General features: G+C 47.8%; 1 protein-coding gene across 2 annotated transcripts; it reads right to left on the minus strand.

The window, feature by feature from the left end:
- Positions 1-5,456: 5,456 nt before the first annotated feature.
- On the minus strand, positions 5,457-23,589 carry SMIM3 (small integral membrane protein 3). Of its 2 annotated transcripts, none has more exons than XM_014456195.2 (2): positions 23,352-23,589; positions 5,457-6,807 (listed from the first exon to the last, which is right to left on the minus strand). In XM_014456195.2, exon 2 carries the CDS (start codon positions 6,794-6,796, stop codon positions 6,614-6,616), a length of 183 nt encoding a protein of 60 aa, XP_014311681.1. In that variant the 5' UTR covers positions 6,797-6,807; positions 23,352-23,589; the 3' UTR covers positions 5,457-6,613. The 2 variants fall into 2 exon arrangements, with proteins under 2 accessions (XP_014311681.1, XP_014311683.1); XM_014456197.2 differs by lacking the exon at positions 23,352-23,589 and adding an exon at positions 22,924-22,946.
- Positions 23,590-24,473: the final 884 nt, after the last annotated feature.

A 24,473-nucleotide genomic window follows, 5' to 3' on the forward strand; every position in this document is an offset into this window, starting at 1 on the left:
TTGCAGAAAGTATTCAGTGTGAAAACTGAAAAATCCTGCTCAAGGTCAGCCCTCGGGCCCTTGCAAGTTTGCACAGTCAGGATTTCAGAGAATGGAGGCCTTTCTCCCAAACACACTAGCTCCTTATAAAGTCAAGTGCACGTCTGCATCCTGGTGCAATTACCTTGCATCCAAATGAGCAACAGACACAGGCCTGCGGGTATGGAGATGACCCCTGAGCCGGCTCCAAATCGGATGAGACAGAAGGTGTTGGAGCCCAGGCTCAAGTGGAGGCGGCAGGAAGAGAGTGGGCTTTGCTCTGTTCCTAGCCTGTGCCAGGTGCTCACGGTCCAGATCCTCTCCAATCCTATAAGAGGTGTTTCTTCGCTCCCTTCCCTCCCTCCCTCCTTCCCTTCCTTCTGGGTTTACTGAACACCTGTCTGTGCCAGGGGCTGGGGTACAAAGGCAAAGCTAGCATCCCCGAGACCTCACCGCCCCGTGAGAGCATCATCCAGAAAACGGTACGGGGTGCAGAGGGAACCCCAGGTGACTCAGGGAAGGTTCACTTGGGGCTCCCTCTGCATCCTGCACCGTTTAAGCGGAGTTAAAGCCGAGCTAAGATTTGAAGGATGAGGAAGGGCATTCAAGGTGGAGGGAACTGCATGCGTGAAGGCAGGGAGGCAGGAAACAGCCCGCCTGGTCTGGGGACTGTGGGAGGGAGATGGAACCCAGGTGCAGGAAATCTGCTGGGTGAGGTTGGGGTCCCAGAACCCACTACCTGGACCCTCTGCCTCCTTGACCTCCTTTGCTCCCGGCTGCCTGGCCAGGATGAGGCCTCTGCCGACCTGCACAAAAGGAGGCTTTGAAGCTGGAGAGAGGGAGGAAAGGGACCAGCTGGTGTTTATTTTTGGATCGTTTCTCAGAAATCTCCTTCTCTTCCTCCGACACCATAGCAACCAGGTGGCAGCTGGGGAAGCCACCTGTGAGCTGGGCTGGGTTGAGGGGGAGGTGGGCTGGGGGTAGGGACCTCTGCTCCCCCTCTCTGAGCCTCAGTTTTGGCATCTAGAATATGGGCACGACAACCAGTTGCTGGCTCCTGTCAACCCAGGTGCTCCAGGAAGCTGAGGCCCAGGCTGGACTCATCAGGGGGAAGGCCTGGGAGGTAAGGGCGGGGCTGGGGAGTGCCCTGCATCATCCTCCAGCTGGGGGCTCGGCAAGGTGGCGAGGAGTCCCTGAGCCACGTAACCTGCACTTCCCACCGAGCAGCCTGCCCTGGTGCCCACTGCACTGTCACTGCCAAGGAGCCCCCTGGAGGAGCGGGAGACTGGGCCGAGGCACAGACACAGGGATGGATCTCCCTGAGCCCTGCAGCGAGAGGTCTAAGGGGTCTCCCCTGCTGGGGCACAGGGCTCAGCTGTTCCCAGAACCCGGTCAAAGCCCCAAAAGGAGGGGCAGGAAGGGGTCTATTTCCTGAGGCTGCTGCTCCGATGACCACAGACTGGCCTAAACAAGCAGGAACATGTGCTCTCCCCGTTCTGGGGCCAGAATCTGAAATCAGGGTGTCTGGGGCTGTGCTCCCTCCCAGGGCTCCAGGGGAGGGTCCTTCCTGCCTCTTCAGCTTCTGGGGGCTCCTGGCCACATCCCTTCAGTCTTCACCTGGCCCCACCCCCTTGTTCAGGCGCCTTCGCTCCTGTGTTCATGTGGCCCCGCCCTCCTGAGACCTTGCATGGTCTGTTTCCAAGTGCCACCTCCCTGGTTGGCTGGCTGCCCCCTGCTCTCACCCCTGTCAACAGTCCCTCTGCCAAAGTCCTTCCAGAAAATCGTTTGCGCGTGCCATCTCTCTCCTGCTGGGACTGTGAAGCTGGGATTGAAAAGGAGACAGGAGAGCAGTGGCCCGTCCAGAGTCCATGCAAGGGGTCCAGAGGGGCCTGTGCAGTCCCTGGAAGGCCCAGCTGAAGGGTAACCGGGTGCTCTTGCCCTCTGCTGGCCGTTCCTGTACCTGCAGGAGGTAAGAGTCACCCCTGCTGCCCAGCCATTTCCCACCGGGAACCAGCCCAGCACATCATTCCCATTTCACAGATAAGAGCCAGGCCTGGGCGCTCCCCTCAGCCGGGATGGAGCAGAGCTGGATTGGGAATCAGGACGGTCTCTGCTGCTGATGTATGTGGTCCCCATTTTCCCAAACCCAGGAGGTCCAGGGCCCTCTGTGCATCTGTAACTGTGGCTATGTCGTTGTATTACCCTGCAGGGAGGTTGCAAGAGTAAACGTCCCAGAGATATAGACACCCACCTGTATCCATTTGTGGTTCGGGGCTGATTGAATGGCAGCTGCTTCACTTGTGGCCTTTGACCCACTTCAATCTACATTCGGAGAAGCCTTGGTTTGGAGTCAGGAAACCGTTCTTGTCCTGCCTGTTACACCCGCGGAGTCCCTGGGCCTGACAAGCTCCCGGTGCGTGCCTCGTCTCTGACATGACCCCGTGGGACTTAGAAGCTGCCCGAGATCCCTCGGTTCTGAGAGCGTGTGACCCGCTGTCGTAATGATAGACACCTGTGAGTCACGAGCTTATTGGCCCACAACGGAGATAGAAACGAGGGACTTGGTCGCTTCTTCCCCCGCTGATCCAGGACCCCAGTCCAGCCGTGTCTCTGTAACGTTCCCTCTGGCACAGCCCACGGTTCGGTCAAGCTGAGGGCCTCGTTTTCTGCCTCCACAGGTTCGCGTGCTCCTGGTGCTCTCGCAGTTGGGCCTCTGCCCACGTGTAAGTCCTTTTCCACGTGCACTTGAGTAAGAGGGAAACCCCGGGCCAGGTGAAGATGAGCATCTTTGCCCAGAGATGTCAGATGTGCTCTGAGCCTCCATTTGAGGTTCCAGAATTCACGGAAGAGGACGTCTCAAGGATCCTGAACAGCCTGGTGTTCCGGATTCCGAAGAAATGCTGTAGAGAAGGATTTAAGTCCATGGAGGAGATTCCTACAATCAAGGAATCTCTCTTGAAAGGCCCCATGACACTGACAATTGCGAGGCGTGTCTGCAGGGCTTTTGTTACTGCGGAAGGTAAGAGTCCCCTTCACTTCCCACACTAAGCACACCTACCTTTGGGGTCCCCATCTATAAACCTTCTCTCACAAGGAGTAGCACCATAGTGGATACAGTGACAGGGGGCCCTGGGGTGAAGAAAGGAGAGGTCGTGCACAAACCCTGGTTTCCTGAGCCCCCATGGGCTAAGAATCCCAGAGTGAACACCAACTACCCGGGAAGGAGTATAGTCCGGGTCCAGCCCCCCGCCCCCAAGGGAGTATTTGGGTTCCCACACAGCAGAATTGCATGCGCTGCAATTTCAGAATTTGCTTCCATTCAATCATTCTAATCCTAATCATTGTCATCGTGGTGGTGATTGTTATTAAAACCACTATATGAACCTCAGAAACATGGTGCTAAGTTTAAAAAAATCAGACACACAAAGTCACGTATTGTATGATCCCGCTGATGCGAACTACTCAGACTAGGTAAATCAGGAAGTAGATTTGTGTCCCTACTACTGTTGTGGCCGGTGTGGCTCGGTCGGTGGAGTGTCATCCCATGTACCAAAAGGTTGCCGGTTTGATTCCATCAGGGCACGTGCCCAGGTTTCAGATTCCATCCCCGGTTGGGGTGCAGGCGGGAGGCAGCTGATGGATGTTTCTCTTTCTCTCCCTCTCCCTTCAGCTCTCTCTTTGAAACAGGTGATGAAGTTCTGCATTTTGGAGTCATCCAGGAAAAGCTGGCCCTGGTGGTCCATGTAGTAAAAGTACTCGCGAGTGCAGGGCACCGGGCTCTGGCTCTGAGTGTAGGCGACGCCCCCAGCCCCACTGCGGGCCCACACCCCCAAGGACCACGCCAAGGGCAGGGCCCAGGCCCAGAGGGCCCCGCACACCAGCCACATCCTCCGCATTGTTTTTTAAAACCCATATAGTGACATTATGTTATTTCCCCGAGACTGTCATCTTCTGAATGTGTTGGACAGGTGCCTCTGCTGTAAGTCACCAGCAATATGACTAACCTGGCTGGTCTCCATTACTGGTTCTGGTGCTTTAAGTTCTTTCTTAGAGTGTTATTGGGGGCAGGGAGTCAAGGTTAAACTGTCCAAAGAGCAGTAACACAATGGAGTTCTTTAGCTTATACCCGCCCATTCACCAACTGGGCTACATGAATGCCCATTTGCCTGGTACATTATGGTGACTTCTGGATTATTACTGCCTTCAGAACTTAGTTTAATTTAAAAAAAAATAAAGTAAGGCCTAAATGTATTGTTAGCCAAAAAAAATGACTGTGTATTAGTCCAAGCTGTTGCTTTAGTTCTCAGTGGCTCCCAACCTGGGGTCCTTTCCTGTCAGTGTTTAGATTCAGGCAAGACAGAAACCAGTCCCTCCCGCAGCCCCTGAAAAGGTCAGAATGTTGGGTGTTGGGTCCACTCCTCTCCCTTCCTCCCCAGGGAGAAGCTGGGAGCTGAGGGTTTCCTTGTGATCATGTGCCGCTGTGCGGGGGGAGAAAGGAATTATGGCAAGACCGAGCCACAGATGTTCCAACCAGCTCCAATACAGCTGGGTTTGTTCTCACACTGGGTACAGGATCCTCAAAATTGATCTTAAGGTTTCTCAGAAATGGAATTGGTCTGTGTGCTGTTCAATCAGTGTGTCCGCGGGGGCATGAAGGGTCTGCATCCTAGAGTGTACTCTCTACTCATAAGAAAAAGTCTGCTGTAAACTACTGTGCCATCTTATGCTGGCAGCAACCTCATACATTTTGTCTACCCTTGACCACTTTTCCCGATACCCTCTTCTACCTCCTGCCTCTGTGCAACAGTCCTGTTCCTGGGAAGAGTTGTCTGTTCCCACTGTGTCCACTTCTAAGCTCCCACTTGTTCCTTAATTCTCAAAGTATATGATCCCTCATTATCACCCCTTACCACCTGACCTTCTCCGTCTCCTGGCTTCGCTTGGTTCTCTCTAGTCCCCTCCACTACTATGTAGTGGTCTCCAGGTCCTGCATTTAGCACCTCCCCCCTCTCAGTCTTACACTCTGCCTGGCTGCTCCTGTCCACTTTTGTGCCACATCTGCCCTATGCAGGTGACCCCCCACCCACCCAAAACCTAACTCCAGCCATAAGATCTATCCCAACGAACAGACCCAGGTTCCCAACTGCACCCTGAAAGTGTCCTCCTGAATATCACAAACACCTCAAACACAACACATCCAACACTAAATTCTTATCTTCCAAAATCTTTCTTCTCTGCATTCTGTGTCTGTGTAAATGGCACAACTATCCACCCGCTTGCCAAAGCTAGAACCCTAGAAGTCTATTTGATTCTTCTCTTTCCATTTCTGTTCCTACATTCGAACTGTGTCTCTGTGACCCATAAATTCAGTGGAGTCTTTGACCCGAGTTCCTAAGTTTAATATGTGTTAGTACTCTTTAAAGAAAGACTCAGACATGCTCGTTCTAGTACTTTATTGGAAATTGGTTGTGTACATCAATGAGATCAGGTCAAAGTAAAAGCATCATGTTCACACAATAATATCCTGATATCTGTGCTATCTTTTTACATAATTTAATAAATCCAATGAGGCTCCTGATTTGAGTCAAAGAGCTTGAGTGGTCCAGAAATCTCTTTATATAAATATAAATCATAGCATCTAAAATAACCATTATTGTTTTGAGCTAGTTTCCAGAGTCCTGGGAACATCTCTTAAAACATTAGTCTGTACCTCGGATTGTTTGCAGTGCTGGTGGGAGTGAGTGAAGGGGGTACATATACCGTGGAGCTAATTCTAGCAGGAGCTGGGGCAGCGGGGTCACGAGGCGCTGGGGACTGGAGATGCTGAAAGCTGGCCGGGGAACTCCGCTACCCTGCATTTCCCAACATTGCTGGAGTGTCAGAGCTCTGAGACTCCAGAGCAGAAAGAGTTGCCCTAGCTCCCTTGGCATCGCCAGGACGTGGCAGAGCCCTCCTCCAGATTGTAGACCGGCAGAGGTTCTGGCACAGAGAAAGTCCTGGAAAGTTCCCCTCCCCCTCCCTCCCACTGCCATGATGAATTCCTTCCCAAATTAGAAAACTTGAGGGAGTGGCACATCAAAGAAAATCGCTTTGAGCCAGTGCGCTGCTGGGCCCTTGGAATGAGGACAGAGTGCCTTTGCTTGGTTTGACCTGAGGGGCACTGACAAAGGCTGCTCTGGCCCCATTGTCTCCCTCGCCACCTTGAAGGCCATCATCAGTAATTGGGTTCTTTGGTTCTTCCGAGCTTCTCAGCATCCAGCAGTAACACCTGTATATCGGTGTTGGCTTCATTGCTCACAAACAGCCTTAACCTCCACCACGTCATTGTTCTCACAACCCTATGAGGTAGGAAGGGCAGGGATTGCAATCCCCATTTGAAAGGTAAGGAACCTGGAACTCATGGAATTAGGTCCCCCAGTGGAACTCATGCAGCTGGTCAGTGGCAGAATCAAAACCAGAACTCAGGTCTCCCCTCCCATATCAAGCTTCAGAGTCTACACTCCAAAGTCCTTCCTGCTGCTTCTCTGATAAAGCGGGAGAGCCTGAGGGAGGGGACGCCGCCCTCATCCCTCCCCTGCCCGCTCTCAGCAGGCTCTCAGACAGCCCCGTTGAGGACAGGATGAGTCCGCATGCGATAGATGATGACCGCAGTGGCCGGGCACAGCAACAAGGAGGTCATGATGACAATGGTGGCCAGGATGATGAGGACAATGACCCAGATATCCAGGATGTGCTTGGGAAGCGTGTCTTGCGTGAGGACCTCACTGCCGGGATCCATGCTGCTGCACTCTGTAACAGACAGCGAAGAGGAAATCACTGTTTTGTACCTTCTCCCTGCCTCCCTCGTGGGGAGAAAACCTGCTCCAGGAGTCAGAAACTCGAGTCATTGACGAGCTGTGTGATCTTTAAAGTTGCTTGATCAATAATAACAACGGCCTCATTCACGGAGGGCTTCCTATGTGCCAGGCACCGTGCTAGGCACTTATAGGTACTAACTTAGTCCTCACTTCAACCACCAACCCTAGGAGGTAGGGACTCTCAGGGCTTTTTTGTCTGTTGCCCTTTATCTTCAGTTATTCCCATTTTAAAGACGAGGACTCTAAAGCCTTACAAGGTGTAGATGTAGTTGATTTGCCTGAGGAAGTGAAGCCAGCTGGGTGGGACTCCAGCGCCTCGATGTTCAACTATTAAACCACCAAATTCCCAGTGTATTTATTCTCCTATAAAATGGGAGATTCAATGCTTTTGGTCCTCTACCCCTTTTCCCATTCTCCTGGTAACAGAACCCCCTCTTTTCTGTGAAGAACCTACACACTCCATGTCTTAGGGTGCTCGCCTGAGGACAGGGGTGGATATGTGACTTGGGCTTGGCCATTCAAAATCTCCATAGCCTCAATTCAGGAACAGGCGAGCAACCCAGGGTAGATCGACCAAAGTCCTCCCAGGGCTCGTATGCACAAGCTATTGGGAAAGATGACCCTTTCTGCTGGGATGCTAAACTGAAGGGTGTGAGTCTGGAAAGGATGGGTGTGGGGCTATCTTGCCCATATGTGGAGCGCCTGTGCTAGAGAAGGAAAGAAAAATAGAGCCTGTTTTGAATCCAGCCCAGTCTGACGCCATCTGCAAACCAGGACATCCCAGATTATAAACCAACTAGAGGCCCAGTGCACAAAATTCATGCACTCGGTGGGGGGCCCTCAGCTTGGCCTGTGCCCTCTTGCAGTCCGGGAACCCTTGGGGGATGTCCAACTAACAGTTTATGCGCACTCCCCACGGACCTAAGCCATCAGTGGGACATCCTTAGCGCTGTGAGCCTGCTTCTGGCTGAGCGGCACTCCCCCTGTGAGAGTGCACTGACCACCAGCGGGCAGCTCCTCCTTGGTGGTCAGTGCGCATCATTGTGACCGGTCATTCCACTGTTTGATTGATTTGCATGTTAGCCTTTTATTAAATAGGATGGTTTCTGGGTTTTGCTTAAGCATTGCCAATTTGGTTTCTCTGACTTGGAGCTAAAAGAGTTCTGATGGATACAATATATAAATCAGTTGTTCCCAAACTTTTTCAATTCACAGCGCCCTTAATGTCTTAGTAATTTCCTGACAGCACTCCAGGCCAAAAGAAATAGCTAGCAGTTCTGTTTATTACGTAGTTAAGTTCAAGGAACTTAATAAGCATTTATGTCCGAACTAAAATAGTAACTATTTGAAAAAAATAATAGACACAAATAGAAAGAAAAAAATATGTTTTTAATTCTTAACCAGTTATTGAGTAATGGGATGTGTGCAACATTTGGACACTGCACAATTTTTGAAACTTAAGAGTCAGATTGGACAATGAGATGCTCACTTCCTATTCTACATTCATCGGTGTGTAGTACTTGCTGTATCATAGCAACCACCCAAAGCTCAGCTCTACAAATTATAACATCATCAAAAGGAATGTAGTAGGATTAATGTTAAACTGTAAGCTCTCTTGAGCCAGTCGTTTACACAGTGTCTGAGAGATGTCAAATATCACTATTCTTGTCAAAAATATTAAAGATCTTGCAGTCCCTATACACCCAACTTTCCAGTGAGTTCACTGTGGCTCCCCAGGGCCCAGTGCACAACTTGAGAACATCATACTAGTATGTGATACATTCCCCGCCCAGAGGCTGGTATAAACAACCTCCCAAGGTTCCTTTTAGACCTAAGGTCTTTTTTATTTTATTTTATTGATTATAGAGAGAGGATGGGAGAGGGAGAGAGGGAGAGAAACAGCAATGATGAGAGAGAATCATTGATCGGCTGCCTCCTGCACGCCCCATACTGGGGATTAAGCCCAAAACCTGGGCATGTGCCCTGAGCGGGACTCGAACCCTAACCTCCTGGTTCATGGGTCGACGCTCAACCACTGAGCAATACCAGCCAGACTAGATCTAAGATCTTTAATCCTGGTGATTCTGGGTCCCAGACAAAATCCCCAAGTCCAGTCCTATTTCCTGCTTTTATGTAATTAGTAACTTTTCCTTTCTAGACCCTTTGGCTCCATGCCCACTGTTGCCACTCTAAGTACAGTACTTCTAAGTACAGTACTGATTACCATACTTTGCTACTGATTATAGAGTCCCCAAGATGTACATACAAGGATGCTCGTTTCTGCATTGTTTATTATATCAACCAACGTAACAGAAATGTCCATAAGTAGTAAAATAAAGTAGGGTATATCCATAATGAAATACCTTACCGCAATTCCATTCATTCATTTAGCAAATATGTAGTGCTTACTACACATCAAGCATTGTCCCAATATGTTACAGTATTAACTTATTTAATAGTTATTAAAAGAATGATGGTCTGTGGGGGGAAATTAAGTGCAGGATAATATGGATAGGATCATTCCTTTGGTTTGGATTTCATAGAATTAATCAGATAGATAGGTAAGGGTATAAAAATGAAAAGTCTTTTATGAGCGAAATCCCAGGACAGTGTTAATAGTGATTACCTTTGAGTGTTAGACTGGGAGTGGAAGGTTTTGCTTTTCATTCTTCATGTCTTTCCAGTGTTTGAACTTTCTACATGCGCATGTATTGCTTTTTTTGAAGTTACTGTACTGAAAATGTACTGCGATTGTTATTTTTATTGGTATTTATAGAACATCTGCTAATTGCTTCGAATATTCTAAGATTTATGGGGATGGACATAGATTTTCTATTCACTGGAAGCAGCACAGGTGAGGAATCTCCAGGGCCTAAGAATTTGATTTTGTCCAAGAAGCAACCCCATTTTCTTTCTTTTTTTCTTCTTTTCTGCATTTTTTGTTCTTTTTTTAAAAATTGAGGTATAATTGACATAGAACATTATATTACTTTTGGGTGCACAACGTAATGATTTGAATTTATATATATATATATGTGTGTGTGTGTGTGTGTGTGTATGTATTGCAAAATGATCTCCACAATAAATCTAGTTAGCATCACCACACATAGTTAAAAATTTTTTTTCTGATGATGAGAACTTTTAAGATTTACTCTCTTAGCAATGTTCGAATATGCAACACAGTATTATTAACTGTAGTCACCATGCTGCACATTACATCCCCATGACTTATTTATTTTATAACTGGAAGTTTGTGCCTTTTACCCCCTTCACCCATTTCACCCAGCCCCCACCACCTGCTTCTGGTGACCACCAATCTGTTAACTGAATCTATGAGTTCAAGTTTTGTTTTGCTTTATATTCCACTTATAAGTAGGATTATATGGTATTTCTCTTTCTCTGCCTAATTTCACTTAGCATAATGCCCTAAAGGTCTATCCATGTTGTTGCAAATGGCAAGATTTCGTTATTTTTGAATAATATTCCATATTTATATACCACATTTTCTTTATCCATTCATCCATTGATGGGCACTTGGGTTGTTTCCATGTCTTGGCTATTGTAAATAATGCTGCAATGAACATGAGAGTGCAGCTATCTTTTCAAATCAGTGTTTTCATTTTCTTCTGATAAATACCTAAAAGTGGAATTGCTAAGTCATGTGACAGTTCTATTTTTTAGTATTTGAGGAACCTCCATACTGTTTCCTACTGTGGCTGCACCAATTTACATTCCCAACAGTGCATGAGACTTCCCTTTTCTCCATATCCTCACCAACACTTGCTATTTCTTTTTGATAACAGCCATTCTAACAGGGGTAAGGTGCCATCTCATTGTGGTTTTGACGTTCATTTGTATGAGGTGCTATCTCATTGTGGTTTTGACTTGCATTTCCCTGATGATTAGTGATGTGGAGCATCTTTTCATGTGAATTCTGGCCAGCTGTATGTCTTCTTTACTTTTAATTTTTTTTTTACATCAACTGGATGGAGGGACAAATGGAAACGGGGCGGGGGGGGGGGCTATTTATAATTCTCTGTATTAATAAGAGCAAATACATACATTTATGATGTTTTAAGTCAAATAAGATTCTAGTCTGAGACTAGATCAGTGGTCAGCAAGTGCTATAGAGTGTGCTCAGTGAGAACCACCTGCAGACAGTATAAAAAACACTAATTTCTGGGTCCTATGCCAGATTTAGTGAATTAGACTCAAGAGGAGATGGAAGGGGGGCTTTTCTCCCCATTTCCCAGGTGATTTGAATGCGCAGCCAGGTTTGGGAACCCCTGGACTCAACAATCTCTAAGGCCTCTACAACTCTTTCTAGCACTAGGATTTGAGAATTGATTCCGAGGTGCTCCGTTGCCAGTCTGGTCAGATCTGGGCAAGTCTGAGGTTAAGGAGAAGCCTCTGGCCAGGCTCCCTCAGGCCTGCGGAGGAGGGAGAGGCACTGGCTGGCCCTGCCTCAGCCTTGGAACGTGGTCACTCTCTCCAAGGTCTACAGCGTGGAAGCATGAGTCACCGGGGATGGCACAGTGCTCGGGAGGTATGGGGGCGGAGAGCTTATTCTCTGTGGTCTCCTGACTACATCAATAGCTAGCTTGCTTTGGGCCAAAAGAACCCCACAAAGCTCTTTCTGGTAAACCCATTAACATGAGTCTGTGACTCCAGATGCCAGGAACACATCATCTCCCTGGCTGCTTTTCGTAAGCAAAACCTGTCATTTACAGGAACTCAGGCTTCAGGGCTCATCCACAACCAAGACTCACAGAACACTGAAGCCAGAGCCAACCTTATTTCACAGATGGCAACGCTGAGGCCCGAGGTTCCCCCCTTCACCCCCACTCCCTTCCCGAAGAATCATTCCAAGTCATAAATCAGATCAAGTCGCTGTCCCATCTAAGAAAACAGAACAAGTAAATGAATGAATGAAACTTTTTCTGTAAAGTGTATTCTCGACTGTACTAATATTACTCTTTTGCACATAAGATTGTTTAACACCCCCCCCCCACACACACACACCACAGATAAAAGTGCAGCTACTCTAGAATGCCAGGGAGGGGGTGAGGGAGGGAGGTTTTGGGGCCTACTCAGTCAACAGGGCTGGATAAATATCCTTAGAGGCCCTAAGCACTAAAGATTAGAGTGCTCACCCCTTCACATATACAATTCAAAATAAAAGTAATACTACACCACAACACAAAAATGTACATGTTACAGTGACATTAAAGTCGCTTTTTTTGGTAACTGAAAACATCGGAGGAAATCACTTTTCCCAGTTATTTTGTTGGTGTCTGCTTAGCACAGCCTGCTCACCTGGTACAGCACAGCTGTTCAGCTTCCCCTTGACCCCTAGGTCCCAGGGCTCCAAGGCTGGCTATCCACGTAGCCAGATGACAGAGGGCACAGGGAGCGCCATCTGCCTGTGTCAACCTTCTCAATCCTTGAGCCCGTGTCCTCGTGCGGGCTGTTCCTTCCCAGGTGACAGGGATTCCACTCACTTCCACCTCCCCGCACCGTGAAAGAAAAACTTTGTCCCCAAAATAAGAGCTCCGCAAACGTTCAGCATCCTTAATGGCATGCTGGAAAAATCCTCTTGAGAAAGAGCAGGGCTCTGAGCTGCTGCAGCTGACTTCTGTTTGACCTCTGTTGGCATCCGGGTGCACTGGCTCCTTGTGAATGCGTAAAACCCTGCTTCTCAGCACATTTAATTAATAACCAAAGATCGACCTGCTTTTCATTGGCTTTGCAGATATATTCCTTATTATTTCTGATTAATGAATGGGTCACGTCAGACTATGGCCCAATCCATTCACGTCACAAACTTAACCTTATTACTGATAAAAACGTGATGTTTTTATGACCATGGGAGGTAAAACAGCTGTCAATCCTAAACTCCTGTCTTTTTAAACTGGCATCCTTTATCTGCTGACCTCATTCATGAATAATAAACTGGACATGTGTTTAATGTAAGTTTGTCTAAGAAACTGAATTAACACCACCCTGAGCTGATAAGCAGGGAAGCCATTGTTCTCACCAACCACTGACACTCCCAGGTCCCTACACCTGCCCTGAGTTTGAGCAGTATGGACAATGTAATGCAAAAGCTAATAATCCCAAAATGACTGTTTTTGTGTCCATTAACAAAATTAAGTGTAAGGATGAAAAATTGTAGTTTCCTCCAAAGGAAGAAAACATTGTACCTTCTCCAAAGGTGGAAAATCCATCCCATCTATCAAGTACTGTACATGGTCCAGTCTAAGAAGGGAAGGGGATGGGTGCCCCGTCTCCTCCTTGGGGAAACACCAAGTTTGATTCTGAGACCATTTTTGTAAGCAACTAAAAATCCTTTGGGAAAAAAAAAGTCACCGTTCCAGCCAATTCCATCATATGGCAAATTTTTTAGTTCTAATAAAAAATATATTAATTTCCTACATTAAAATTTCCCACAAGTCAGAATTTTAGAATAACTGAATTCAAGGGGAATAATCTGTGCCATCTACCCACCTTTTAATTATGAGGCTCATCCCCAGCAGCAACTTTACCTCTCTGACAGAGCAATATTCTTTTTGATTGGCACTTACCAGACCAAGTAACTTTGTCCAGGACATTCGTTCGTTCATTCATTCATTCATTCACTTGTCAAGTACTTGCTATGTACAAGTTACTCTTTTAGGAATTACCATTATTTACTCAGAAGACGTAGCTCTTTTACTTCCAAGGAGCACAGAGAAGTTAAGTACCCCTCTCCTTTCTACCCTTAAACATGGAAGCCCACAAGCCAGCCTTTCTTTAACAGACGTATGGGGCAAGTGCTAAGCACTGTGCTAGGCCTTGTCCCATACATTAACTTATTCACCCTTCCAACAATCCTGTGCGGGATATGTTATTCCACAGATGTGGAAACTGGCTAGTGACCATAAAGCTAAGTAAATGGGGTTCAAACTCGGGTCTCCTGACCCTGCCTTCACCACAGCCCACAGCTACCTCCAAAGCAGCCACATGGACCCCAAGTGTGCGAGCATGGCGTACGGCGGAGCCACAGCTCTCTTCTAAGTCCAGGTGAGGCTCTTACTGCTTTGGCCAAAGCCATTTTAGATTTAGAGAATTAAGAAGAGATACGCAATCTACAAAGATCAGGACTTTTATATCCAGTTCTAGACCAAATGCCAAACTAAACCATTTTGACCAATACTCACTGAGGACAACTGGAAAAATTGGACCCAAAAAATATGCTTGAAGGCACTAAGAAATAACAAAATAATGAATTACCAGGCTAAGATCTGGGAGTGGACAGAAATCCAGGCGCTGAGTTCGGCATTTGAAGCGGCATTCCCACTGGTGGGGAATGGAAACTAAGCAGTGTTTCTGACAGACTCGGGAGTCCAAGCCCGCCAAGACAGGGAGACTTAAACCCTTGCATTCTGAGGTTGGATTTCAGGGAGCACTTTTTAGTGCTGAGCGTGTACTAGACGTATACCAAGCAGCTTTGAATCATCACAGTCCCTGAAACTGAATTAAGGTTGTTCCAGATTGCCAGGTGCCTGGCAGGAGCAAACCTTTATCCTCTCTCAAGGAGATAACATCACAATAGGCTTCAATTTTTCCCCCCCTCAAACATAATGTTCAATACATAACCAAAAAGTAAGCAGGAATAAAAAAGGGCACGATGACATGTACAGAACCATCAGAAACAAGAGACAATAGAAAAAGATCTGTAGGACTCCAGATACTGGAATCGTCACACTTGAAATAAACTTGTCCACTATGTTCAAAGAGAAAAAAAAAATTGAAGATTAAGAAATTTGACAGAGAACTGGAAACTGTAAGAAAAAACACAACAGATATTTTTAAAGAACCAAATAGAAATTCTAGAACTGGAAAATATAATAATAGAAATAAATGGAAACTGTGAGATCATGAATGTATGTTTTAAGCCACTAAATTTGTGTTCATTTTTAATGGCAACATTAGAAAACAAATATTGCAATACTGGGTTTGTCCTGTGCAGATGAAACTTCTACAAACTAATGGAATTCTGGAAATCTACACAGAATTTAGACACTATCTAGTTTAACCCACATAACCTACTTTCCACTTTACAGATTGAAGGCAATGACTCCCCCAAAGTCACAGAGCAAATTCATGGCAGGACAGAGGGGAGAACTCTTTTCAGTTCCATCACTAGCCAGGTTTCTTGATTATACCTTTTTACTTGTAAACGGTTACAGAGGACCTTGAGGCCCGGAGCCCTAAGCAACTTCATCTTGGTGAGATTGTTTTCCAGGAACGAACACACACACACACACACACACACACACACACACACACACACAGAAATGTCCTGTCAGAATCGGTCCTTTACATTCCATCCTTTTAACTTAAGGCCCAAATACAATTAAATCTAGTGAAGAAGGTAATGGCCAAACCTAAGGCCCAAATGCAATTAAATCTAGTGAAGAAGGTAATGGCCAAATCTTGTAACTTACATCAGAGAAGAGAGGGGGAGACACTGGAATCCTATTTGTAGTGGGAGATTCCACCAAATTGGGGGAAAAGCTCACATGCATATGGGATGAAGGACTAGGAGAGCAATGGATAACTTTGTCTGGGCTCCACTCTGCCCTGACAGACTTCACCCAACCGACCTCACTTTTCCTCCCTGAATGCCTTTCCTCTCTCCTCAGTGGTATTGATACCGAGCGAACAATTCTTAAATCCACAATCCCCAAGCTCCTGTATTTGGGAATGCAATAGGTGGAGGGAATCCTGGGAAATGGCAGGAAGTCCGTCCTTTACGCTCACACTCACACTGCAGAGTAGTGTTAAATGCCCAGGCTTAGGGGCCAGGGGGCTTGGATTTAAATCTGGTTCCACCACTTTCTAGCTGACCAACCTTGCACAACTTACTTAAATTTCATAATGCTTTTATATCCTCAGCTGAAAACAAAAAAACAAAAGTGAGGAAAGAATGGGATCTACCCCATAGGGTTCAGAGAATTCCATGGGACAATCACACATAGTTCTCAGCAGTGTTCCAACACACACAATTAGTACTCTATGAATGTTTGTTCTATGATTAATAATTCCTGGCCTTATGTAGGAACTCATTGATCCAAGCAAATATTCCACCCTCCTTCAGCTAGTTTGTTAGAATCCCTAACTTGGATCATATCTTTATCAACAAAAATGATAGGTGATTAATCTATAGTAATGATTTTAAAAAATCAACCAGCAGCATGCTTGATTTACCTGACCTATGCCTCCAGTTCAAGTATGAAACTGGTAGAGTAGCAATTGAATCTAATTCAAGACGCATTTACGGCACTGTAATTAACATTGGGGATCAAGGAGTGGTGTAGAGACAGAGATAAATAAAAGTGTCCTTAAGAAGTTCACTCTCTTATGGAGGAAAAAAGACATTAACTACAACTTCTAATTGCAATAGAAGGCAAAGAAATGTTACCTGAAGGTACAAACCACATGCTACTGACAAGAGGGAAGAATTAAAAAGAGCATTGACTCTGGGGTTAAGAGGATCTTAATTTGAATCCTGCTTTCCACCCTTATTGGAGGTGTGACTTTGGAAAAGTTATTTAAAATCTCCAAACCTCAGTCTTCTGATCTGTACACTAGGAACGCTAAAAGCACTGCATTGCACCATCCTATTGTGAGAATAAAGTGAGGCGAAATATGTAAAGTCCTTGAACATAATAGATGCTCAAAAATATTAATTCTCATTCCTTTGTTTTTGTCTAAGTAAAATAAAAGCCTTTACAAGGAAGGAGGCCTTTGGACACGGGCTTTGAAGATAAGTAGGAGCTCAAAAAGAAGAAATAAGGGGAAAGGCAGGATAAGCAGAATAAGCCCAGAGGTGATGAGCTACCTGGTGTGTTGGGAGCATATGTAGTCCTTGTGGCTTTGGCAAGAGGCTGGCCTCTGTAAGCTTCAGTTTCATTTGTAAAGTGGAAATAATAGCAATTAATGACAGTAACTACTTCATTGGAATGCCAGGCAAGTTGAATGAGCGAATACACATAAAGCACTTAGGACAATGGCTGGTACACAGTGAGGGCTTCATATATGTTCAACTGAGCTAGTGAGCACAGCATAGCTCCTAAATTCCAAGAGTTCAGAGGCCTCACCCTCAGTTTGGGTGCCGTGACTGCGCTGAATCTGGTCTAGGAAACCACAGTGATAGTGTCATCAACAAATACCCTTTGATAGTCTGTCCCAGCTTTGACCTTTCACCAGACACGCACACCCTCCACATCTGAACTGCTGCTAAAAGTTAACTTTTGAGAGATTGCCAAGGTTATCCGACCAGTTTTATCGCCAAGGAGTTCACTGAGGAAGAAGGCAATAAAAGAAATGACTTCCTGCTGGCAGGCGAGCTTAATTACCCCGAAGTGGGAGAAAAGGCAGAGAGGCAGGTTGCTTCCTGCAGGTGTCACTGCCAGAGCTCACAGACAGTGCTGCTGCTGCTGCTTCATTCCCACCAGACACAAGGGCCAGAGAGGAGGCAGCTAGAACCAGCTGTGCGTCACTGACACTGGCGGCATCTCTTCAAGCATCTTGCAGAATGTGAACAATGAGGCTGATGGTTCTCAGGGCAGTAGACTTGGGAGTTTACCAGCATCACACAGCTTATGGGACCCCTGTAAAGCTCTACCCTCAGGAGCTGGTGAGACTATCAGAGGAGAATGGAGCATTTATTTATTTTTATTTTTAAAAAATATATTTTTATGGATTTCAGAAAGAAAGGGAGAGGGACAGGGAGAGAGAAACATCAATGATGAGAGAATCATTGATTGGCTGCCTCCTGCACGCCCCCTACTGGGGATCGAGCCCGCAACCTGGGCATGTGCCCTTGACCAGAATAGAACCTGGGACCCTTCAGTCCATAGGCCGACGCTCTATCCGCTGAGCCAAACCAGCTAGGGCTGGAGCATTTAGACAAGACATAGAAGACAACCCAAGTACCCAGATGGGGCCCCATTGGCCACCTAGGAGCTTGGGTAACCTAATGACCTGTGTCCCAAATGCTGGTCCCACTTTGAGACCTCTGTTCGAGCTGTTCCCTCTTCTTAGAATGCTCTTCCCCCCATATCTTCTTTTTCTTTTTTTTAAAATATATTTTTATTGATTTCGAAGAGGAAGGGAGAAGGAGAGAGAGAGAGATGAGAAAGTATCATTGATCGGCTGCATCCTACACTCCCTACACTGGGGATCAAGCCCACAACCCAGGCATGTGCCCTGACTGGGAATCAAACCATGACCTCCTGGTTCATAGGTCAATGCTCAACCACTGAGCCACACAGGTCAGGCCAGATCTTCCTTTTCAACATCCAGTGTCTCAATGTCCACAATCTCAACTTAAATGTCACCTCTTAGGAAAAACCTTTCCAGATTCTCTATCTCTGACCTGGTTTTATTTTCTTTGTACACTTTTCACAATCTAAAGCCTGTTTATTTGCTTGTTTATTTGTTTTTATTGGCCATCTGTACCCACTCCAATACAAGCCCAAGGAGATCAGAAGCCTCAGCTCTTGTTCGCTGCTGTACCCTCAGCACCTATCACCGGCCCTGGCACACAGTAAATGCCCAATACACTTGAGATCGGTGTAGGAATGAATATGGGCTAACCGGGGAACTTCCGATTTGAGCTCAATTCCTGGGACTAAAGTGCTGGAGGTCCAGAGAGGATTCTCAACCCCGCAGAAAGTCCAGTGACCCTAAAAGTCAGAACCCTATCTCTAAAATAATGACAATCTCTGATTTGATCATTTTCTGGGCTCTCTGTACATCCAGGAAGGATTATGGGGATCTCTTTGTTTCCCAGCCCACCCTGTCCTTACCAGGCAGAGGAGAACTGGACTTTTAGAATAATGCCTTCTAGAATCTGCTCTTGCTCATTTGCTGGGGCTGGTGAACTCATATTAGTGTTTTGATTCCCTGTGCTCAGACGCTGGGCATTGAGGTTGGTGAAGGGATGTGGGAGCTGCTGCCCAGGGTCTGAACCTTCCTTTCTTTGTTCTTAGAAGAGGACAGGGAGGCGGATAAAAAGGGAGGAGATTTCCCAGGCCAAGTTCGGTGTGAAAAGGCCATCCCAGCTCACATTCATATTGGAAAAAGTTCCCCTCCTATAATGTAAGAGTTAGTCTCAAGCATTTACCAACCCAGCACAGAGTCCATTTCACCAGGGACTTTTGTTCCATGTTAAGGGGCCGGAGGGAGGAATGGTCTGGACACACAACTATCAAAAATGTGAAATAAATCAAATCGGAGGCATTTCTCCGATGACCCAACGTCCCTGAGGAGCGCTCTGTTCTCATTTTACCCCATTTGGCTTCTGTCTCCTCCAAAATTCTTAACAATCTAAAGACTTGTTCTGTGTCCGAGTTTCTCTCTGTTCCTCTGTGGCTGGAAAATGGAAAAACACCAGGATACTTCAAAGAGATCAGAAAGCAGGCAGAGCTGCACAAGACTGCACGTACCATCCGACCCAGCCAATCACAGAGTCTTAGAAACCAACAGGGAGCCAGCAGAGGAGAAACCCAGGCCAAATCCACAGCATCCTGTTTAAACCTCCACCATCCATCATTGTGACTTGCCAGTGACTAAGTGTTTGCTGCCTGCTGGCCTGACTGGGAGACTGTCCAAAAGGTGGGCTGTCAGGGGGGCTCGGTGGCAGCTGCAAGGGCACTAGAGTGGCACTAATCCCCTGCCTCGCTGCGTCTGGTAGATGGAATAATGGCCCCTTGAAGGTGTCCATGTCCTGGGCCCCTGAACCTTGAATACGAAAAAGGAAACATGACTCAGAGGGTGGAACCATGTGATTAAAGTTAAGGACTTTGGGATTGGGAGATACAAAGTGGGCCCAATCTAATCACGAGTCCTTAAAGGTGACGAGGAAGGCAGAAGATTCACCATGAAAAGGACCCGGCTCTCCGCTGCTTGCTGGGAAGATGCTGGAAGGCGGCTATGAGCCAAGGAATGCAGTGGCCTCCAGGAGCAGATAATGGCGCTCAGCTTACAGCCAATGAGAAAACGGTGACCTTGGTCCTACAACCAGAGGAACTGAATTCTGTCAACAACTCAAAAAAGTAGGGAACCAATTCTCCCTTAAAGGCTCCAGAAAGAAACACAGCCTAGTGATGCCTTGATTCTCTTCTAGGGAAGCTTCGGACCTACAGAATTGTGATATATTAATACATTTGACTTCTCTAAGCCATTAAATCTGTGGTAACTTGTGATGACATTAGAAAACCAATGCACTGTGTGACCCTAAATAATCCTTTCTTTCAAACTGGGCCTTAGTTTCCTGTCAATTGGAAAGGATGGACAAAGTGATCTATGTCCAAGGGTCTGCCTCTGCTCTCCTGACATTCCGCCTCCCCGAGAGCCCTGCCCCAAGTCCAGGACCTCTTCGTTTGAAAACCATTAAAGAAAAAATGGGAAGGAGTGACGGGGAGAGAAGATTAATCTTTAAAAAGCCCCAAGGAGTCTCCTAAGAGGCAACCAGGACACTCAGAAGGAGATTCAACTGTACCCCAGGGGAATGAAGTGGGAAGTCTGGGAGAGCAAGATAAAAGCTTCACAGTCAACTGGTAGAGGTTGTCCAGAGCACTGAGTTCAGAAGGATTTCCTAGCTCGGCCAGTGTGGCTCAGTGGTTGAGCATCCACCTATGAAGGAGGAGGTCATGGTTCAATTCCCCGTCAGGGAACATGCCTAGGCTGTGGGCTCAATCCCCAGTGCAGGGCATGCAGGAGGCAGCTGATCAATGATTCTCTCTCATCATTCATGTTTCTCTCTCTCCCTCTCCCTTTCTTAAATCAATAAAAAAAATATTTTTTAATCAATAAAAAAATAAAGAAGGATTTCCTGGCCTTGTGGGGGTTCTGTGCAAGGCCCTGATGATCAATGTCTGCCTGGGCCTGGGATGGGGGAGTAGGGACATGTGTGTCAGATATGTGTCATCACTAGTTGAAACACAGTTTAGTTTTTTCTGTCTTTCCTTCTCTCTCTCCCATTTCATTTCCCCTGATCCTACATAGTGGGTCACCAGCAATTCACATGCCCAACTGCCCAGTCAAAGGCCAAATCAGTCCAAATAAGGAAGCTATCTCTATACACAACTAAGCAATTTAAAGTACATGGTTTCGTACTGAATCTGGTTCGCTGTTGTCTAATGTGTCCGGCAGTTATAACTCTGACTTGTTCCCCTTTCTGGCCACCTAACTTCTGGAAATACACCATTCTCACTTGACACTCATTGTCTGTTTCCTCAGGGAGTTGAAAGGGTACCACGGCCCCTCATAATTCACTAGTCCAGCGGCTGTCATTTAACTCCCCCCTAGGTCACCCTGCAAGTAAGTGACTGAGGCAAGATCTAAACGCATAGCCCCCAATTTCAATGCAATTCAGAATCTAGGCCCTGGAGCCACACTGCCTGGGTTCAAAGTACAGCTCTGCCACTTAGTTCCTGAGTGACAGTGGGTGTGTCACTTCCTCTCTTCCTCTCTCTCTCTCTCTCTCTCTCTCTCTCTCTCTCTCTCTTTCTCTCGATGTAATGGATGTAATGATGGTCTCTACCTTATAGAATTGAGGTAGACTAAATGAATTACTGCATATAAAATGCTTACAATAATGTCTGGCTCATAGCACTCAATAAATGCCAACTATACTACATCATTCATCTTACCTAGCCAATCAGGGTGGGAGCCTGCGGGGTGTGACAATACCAACATTGGCTCCTATAAACTGTGAGTGTGAGTACTTGTGTCTATCTTTGATATACAGTCAATAGCGGCAGTGTAAGATCGACTCAGATAAAGATCCTCTTTCCTTGGAGTTGTTTCCGTTGTAGGTTTCATCCATGGAGAGGAAACAGAAGTGCATCTTTCAAAGAAGGATCAGAACAAGGCTGGGAAAAGCCCGGAGGCTGTGACTGCCTCTTTACCCCTGGCCTCAGAATACAACCCGGCCACGTCAGACCCACCCCTCCTGCCCCAGTCTCTATTTTGTTTTATGTCTCACACAGCTCGGTGATTCTCAGGCTGTGCTAGAAAGGGGGAATCCCCCAGACCTTTTATGCAATGGGGCCCACAGTCCTGACGCCCTGAGAGGTCAGTGTTTGGGAGAGTTGATGGAGCATGACTGTAACCTCCCACAGCGTGACTCATGACCCGGGACAGCTGGAAACAGGAGGTCCCTGCTGGAGCAGAGAAGCCCTTCTCCTCGGCTTTTTCGGTTGTTACTGCAAACGTGCATGCTGTCCTGAGCTCAGCGGGGCTGTCTCGAATGTGCTCAGAGGATGGCTAAGTGGCCTACGTAACCCAAAGAACACGTGATGCTCAACTACAACCGCCCATCTGTTTAACCCCCACTTCCTCATCCTACAGATGGGAAGGCGCGGTGCAGACCGTGGAAGGTAACTCAGTGTCTCCTGACTCCCAGGGAACTTTCCACCTCCACCCCCCACTCTTGACCCCATTCAGGCGTCCACACCCCTTCCTGACTACTTGGGCACTGCGGTGGTGGCACCATTCACGGCAGGTGTGCACGGAATCTCTGATACTTGAATGACTGGGCCACTTGCACACCTGCAGTCTAGCGCTTTGGGGAACCTATAGACGGAGGGGGGATGTGTGAGCCCGAGGGGCCAACAGGACCAGTGCTGTCAGGAAGAACCCAGTGGAGCTGCGGGGGACCCGGAGAAGCGCTGGGCCCGGCCCTGTGAGTAAGAGCCCAGCCTGGCCGCTCCTTCAAAATCAGAACCTCTGCCCCTGGGACAGTTTCTGTGGCTCCCATCTCTCGTCCTTTCCCTCCGTAAACAGCACTGTCAGGCCCGGTGCCAAGTGCTGAGGATCAGAGATGCGCCTAGAGACAGTCCCTACCCTTAAGGAATCTGTGGAAGGGACACGGATGCAAGGGAACCAGCCACCCGAGCAACCAGGTCCCCACGCAGGAAAGAGGCCGAGGAGGAAAGGAGGAAGCCTGGAAGGAGGCCTCCTCTCCAAGGTGCTGTGCACACCCCCCTCTCACCTGACTTCTGTAACGCAAAGGCTATTTCCTCCGTTTCACAGATGGAGAAAGAAGGCTCCGAGACTGGGGCGCTGACAGTGCAGTGACGGCCAGGGCGGCCACCCACCACCCCGGGCCCCAAACTCCCGACCGGACAGAAGTCTGTCTCCTGTGGGGCTGGAGCGCACCCGCCCGTGGTCCGGCCTCCCCTGAGGCCCAAGATATATATATATATATATATATGTGTGTGTGTGTGTGTGTGTGTGTGTGTGTGTGTGTGTGTGTGTGTGTGGTGGAACTGACGGCTGAGAGGAGGAAAAAGGGGAAATGCAAACGTGCTGAAGCGGGAAATGAGGGCGCGGAGAGGACAAGAGAGGAGAGTTGGGAGGCACTGGGACAGGGCAGCGCGAGGACGGAGCCCCACGCACCACCCCGACGGCCCCACTCACCGGTTCCGCGGCTGCTTCTAAAGCGCGGCGCCCGCCGCAGCTGGATCGCAGCTGGATCGCGCCGGGTCTGAGAAGTTCCTGGGACGGGAGCGGCCCCAGCGCTTCTCCAAGTCCCCGGAGCGGGACGCGGCCCCGGCCCTGGAATCTCCGCGCCCCGGGAGGCAGGCGCGTGCGGCGGCGGCTGGGACGAGCAGCTGGCAGCGGACGGACTCTCTGATCCGGAGGCTCAGGAATTCGCGGCTGCCAGGGACCGCCCCCCGGAAAGCAGGGCTGGGCACCGCCACCCGGTTCAGCTCCTCCCCCTGCTGCCCCGGGGCTGCGGGTGAGAAATGAGCCCCCTTTGGCCGGGGAGGGGGGGGAGTTTTTGGGGTCCCCTTGCCACCCCTTTCCAGCCACAGGGCCTAGGGCCCCTTCAAGTTTATCTGCCCCTTTTTTTTTTTTTTTGGGGGGGGGAGGGGGAGGGGGAAAGGGGTGCTGGGTGGGGGGTGCTCCCGCTCTCTGTATTGTATGTAAGCCCTGTAGGGCTGACCCAAAATGTGTCCTCCAAGAGCCTTCCCAGCTGTAGGCTACCAGGGAAAAGCCTAACCCACGGATAAGGATGGAGGAGCCGGCCTCGGAGCCCCTGCTTTGCAATGTACTGAGTGCAGGATCCTTAACAAGAAACTTCGCCTGGTGGACTTTCATTCTCTGTAAAGTGAAGGTACCAGCAACTGCCTCCCACCCCAGTTGTGAAAATTGGCTTAGAGCAGCGATTTTCAACCATTTTCATCTCATGACACATGAGCTCCTGACTAAAACTCTGTGGCACACCAAGTATGTTATATTTTGACCAAAAAAATAAGTATAATTTTTATTCATTCGAACTGGACGGCTGTTGTTGTGTTGGCTGTTGTCATTCGTTTATTTGACAAGGGAAAGGGGTCAGGGCCCCTGAATAAACAGTCAGATATTGCATGCTTTAAACATTCTTGCAGCACACCGGCTGAAAATTGCTGACTTAGAGGATCAGGGTGAAGCTGGTTGGTTGTTGGCTGTAACATATCTCTGAGCATCCTGTTTATTTTCTGATAACAGTGAGATAGTCCAACCCAAGGTGATCAACGGCCCATTAGAGCGGAGCCT

This window comes from Myotis lucifugus, unplaced genomic scaffold (assembly GCF_000147115.1).
Source record: "Myotis lucifugus unplaced genomic scaffold, Myoluc2.0 scaffold_56, whole genome shotgun sequence".
Lineage (NCBI taxonomy): Eukaryota > Metazoa > Chordata > Mammalia > Chiroptera > Vespertilionidae > Myotis > Myotis lucifugus.

What these genes read in the sequence shown, in the direction of transcription:
- SMIM3 (XM_014456195.2), bottom strand. Translation starts at nt 6,796, where the DNA reads ATGGATCCCGGCAGTGAGGTCCTCACGCAAGACACGCTTCCCAAGCAC.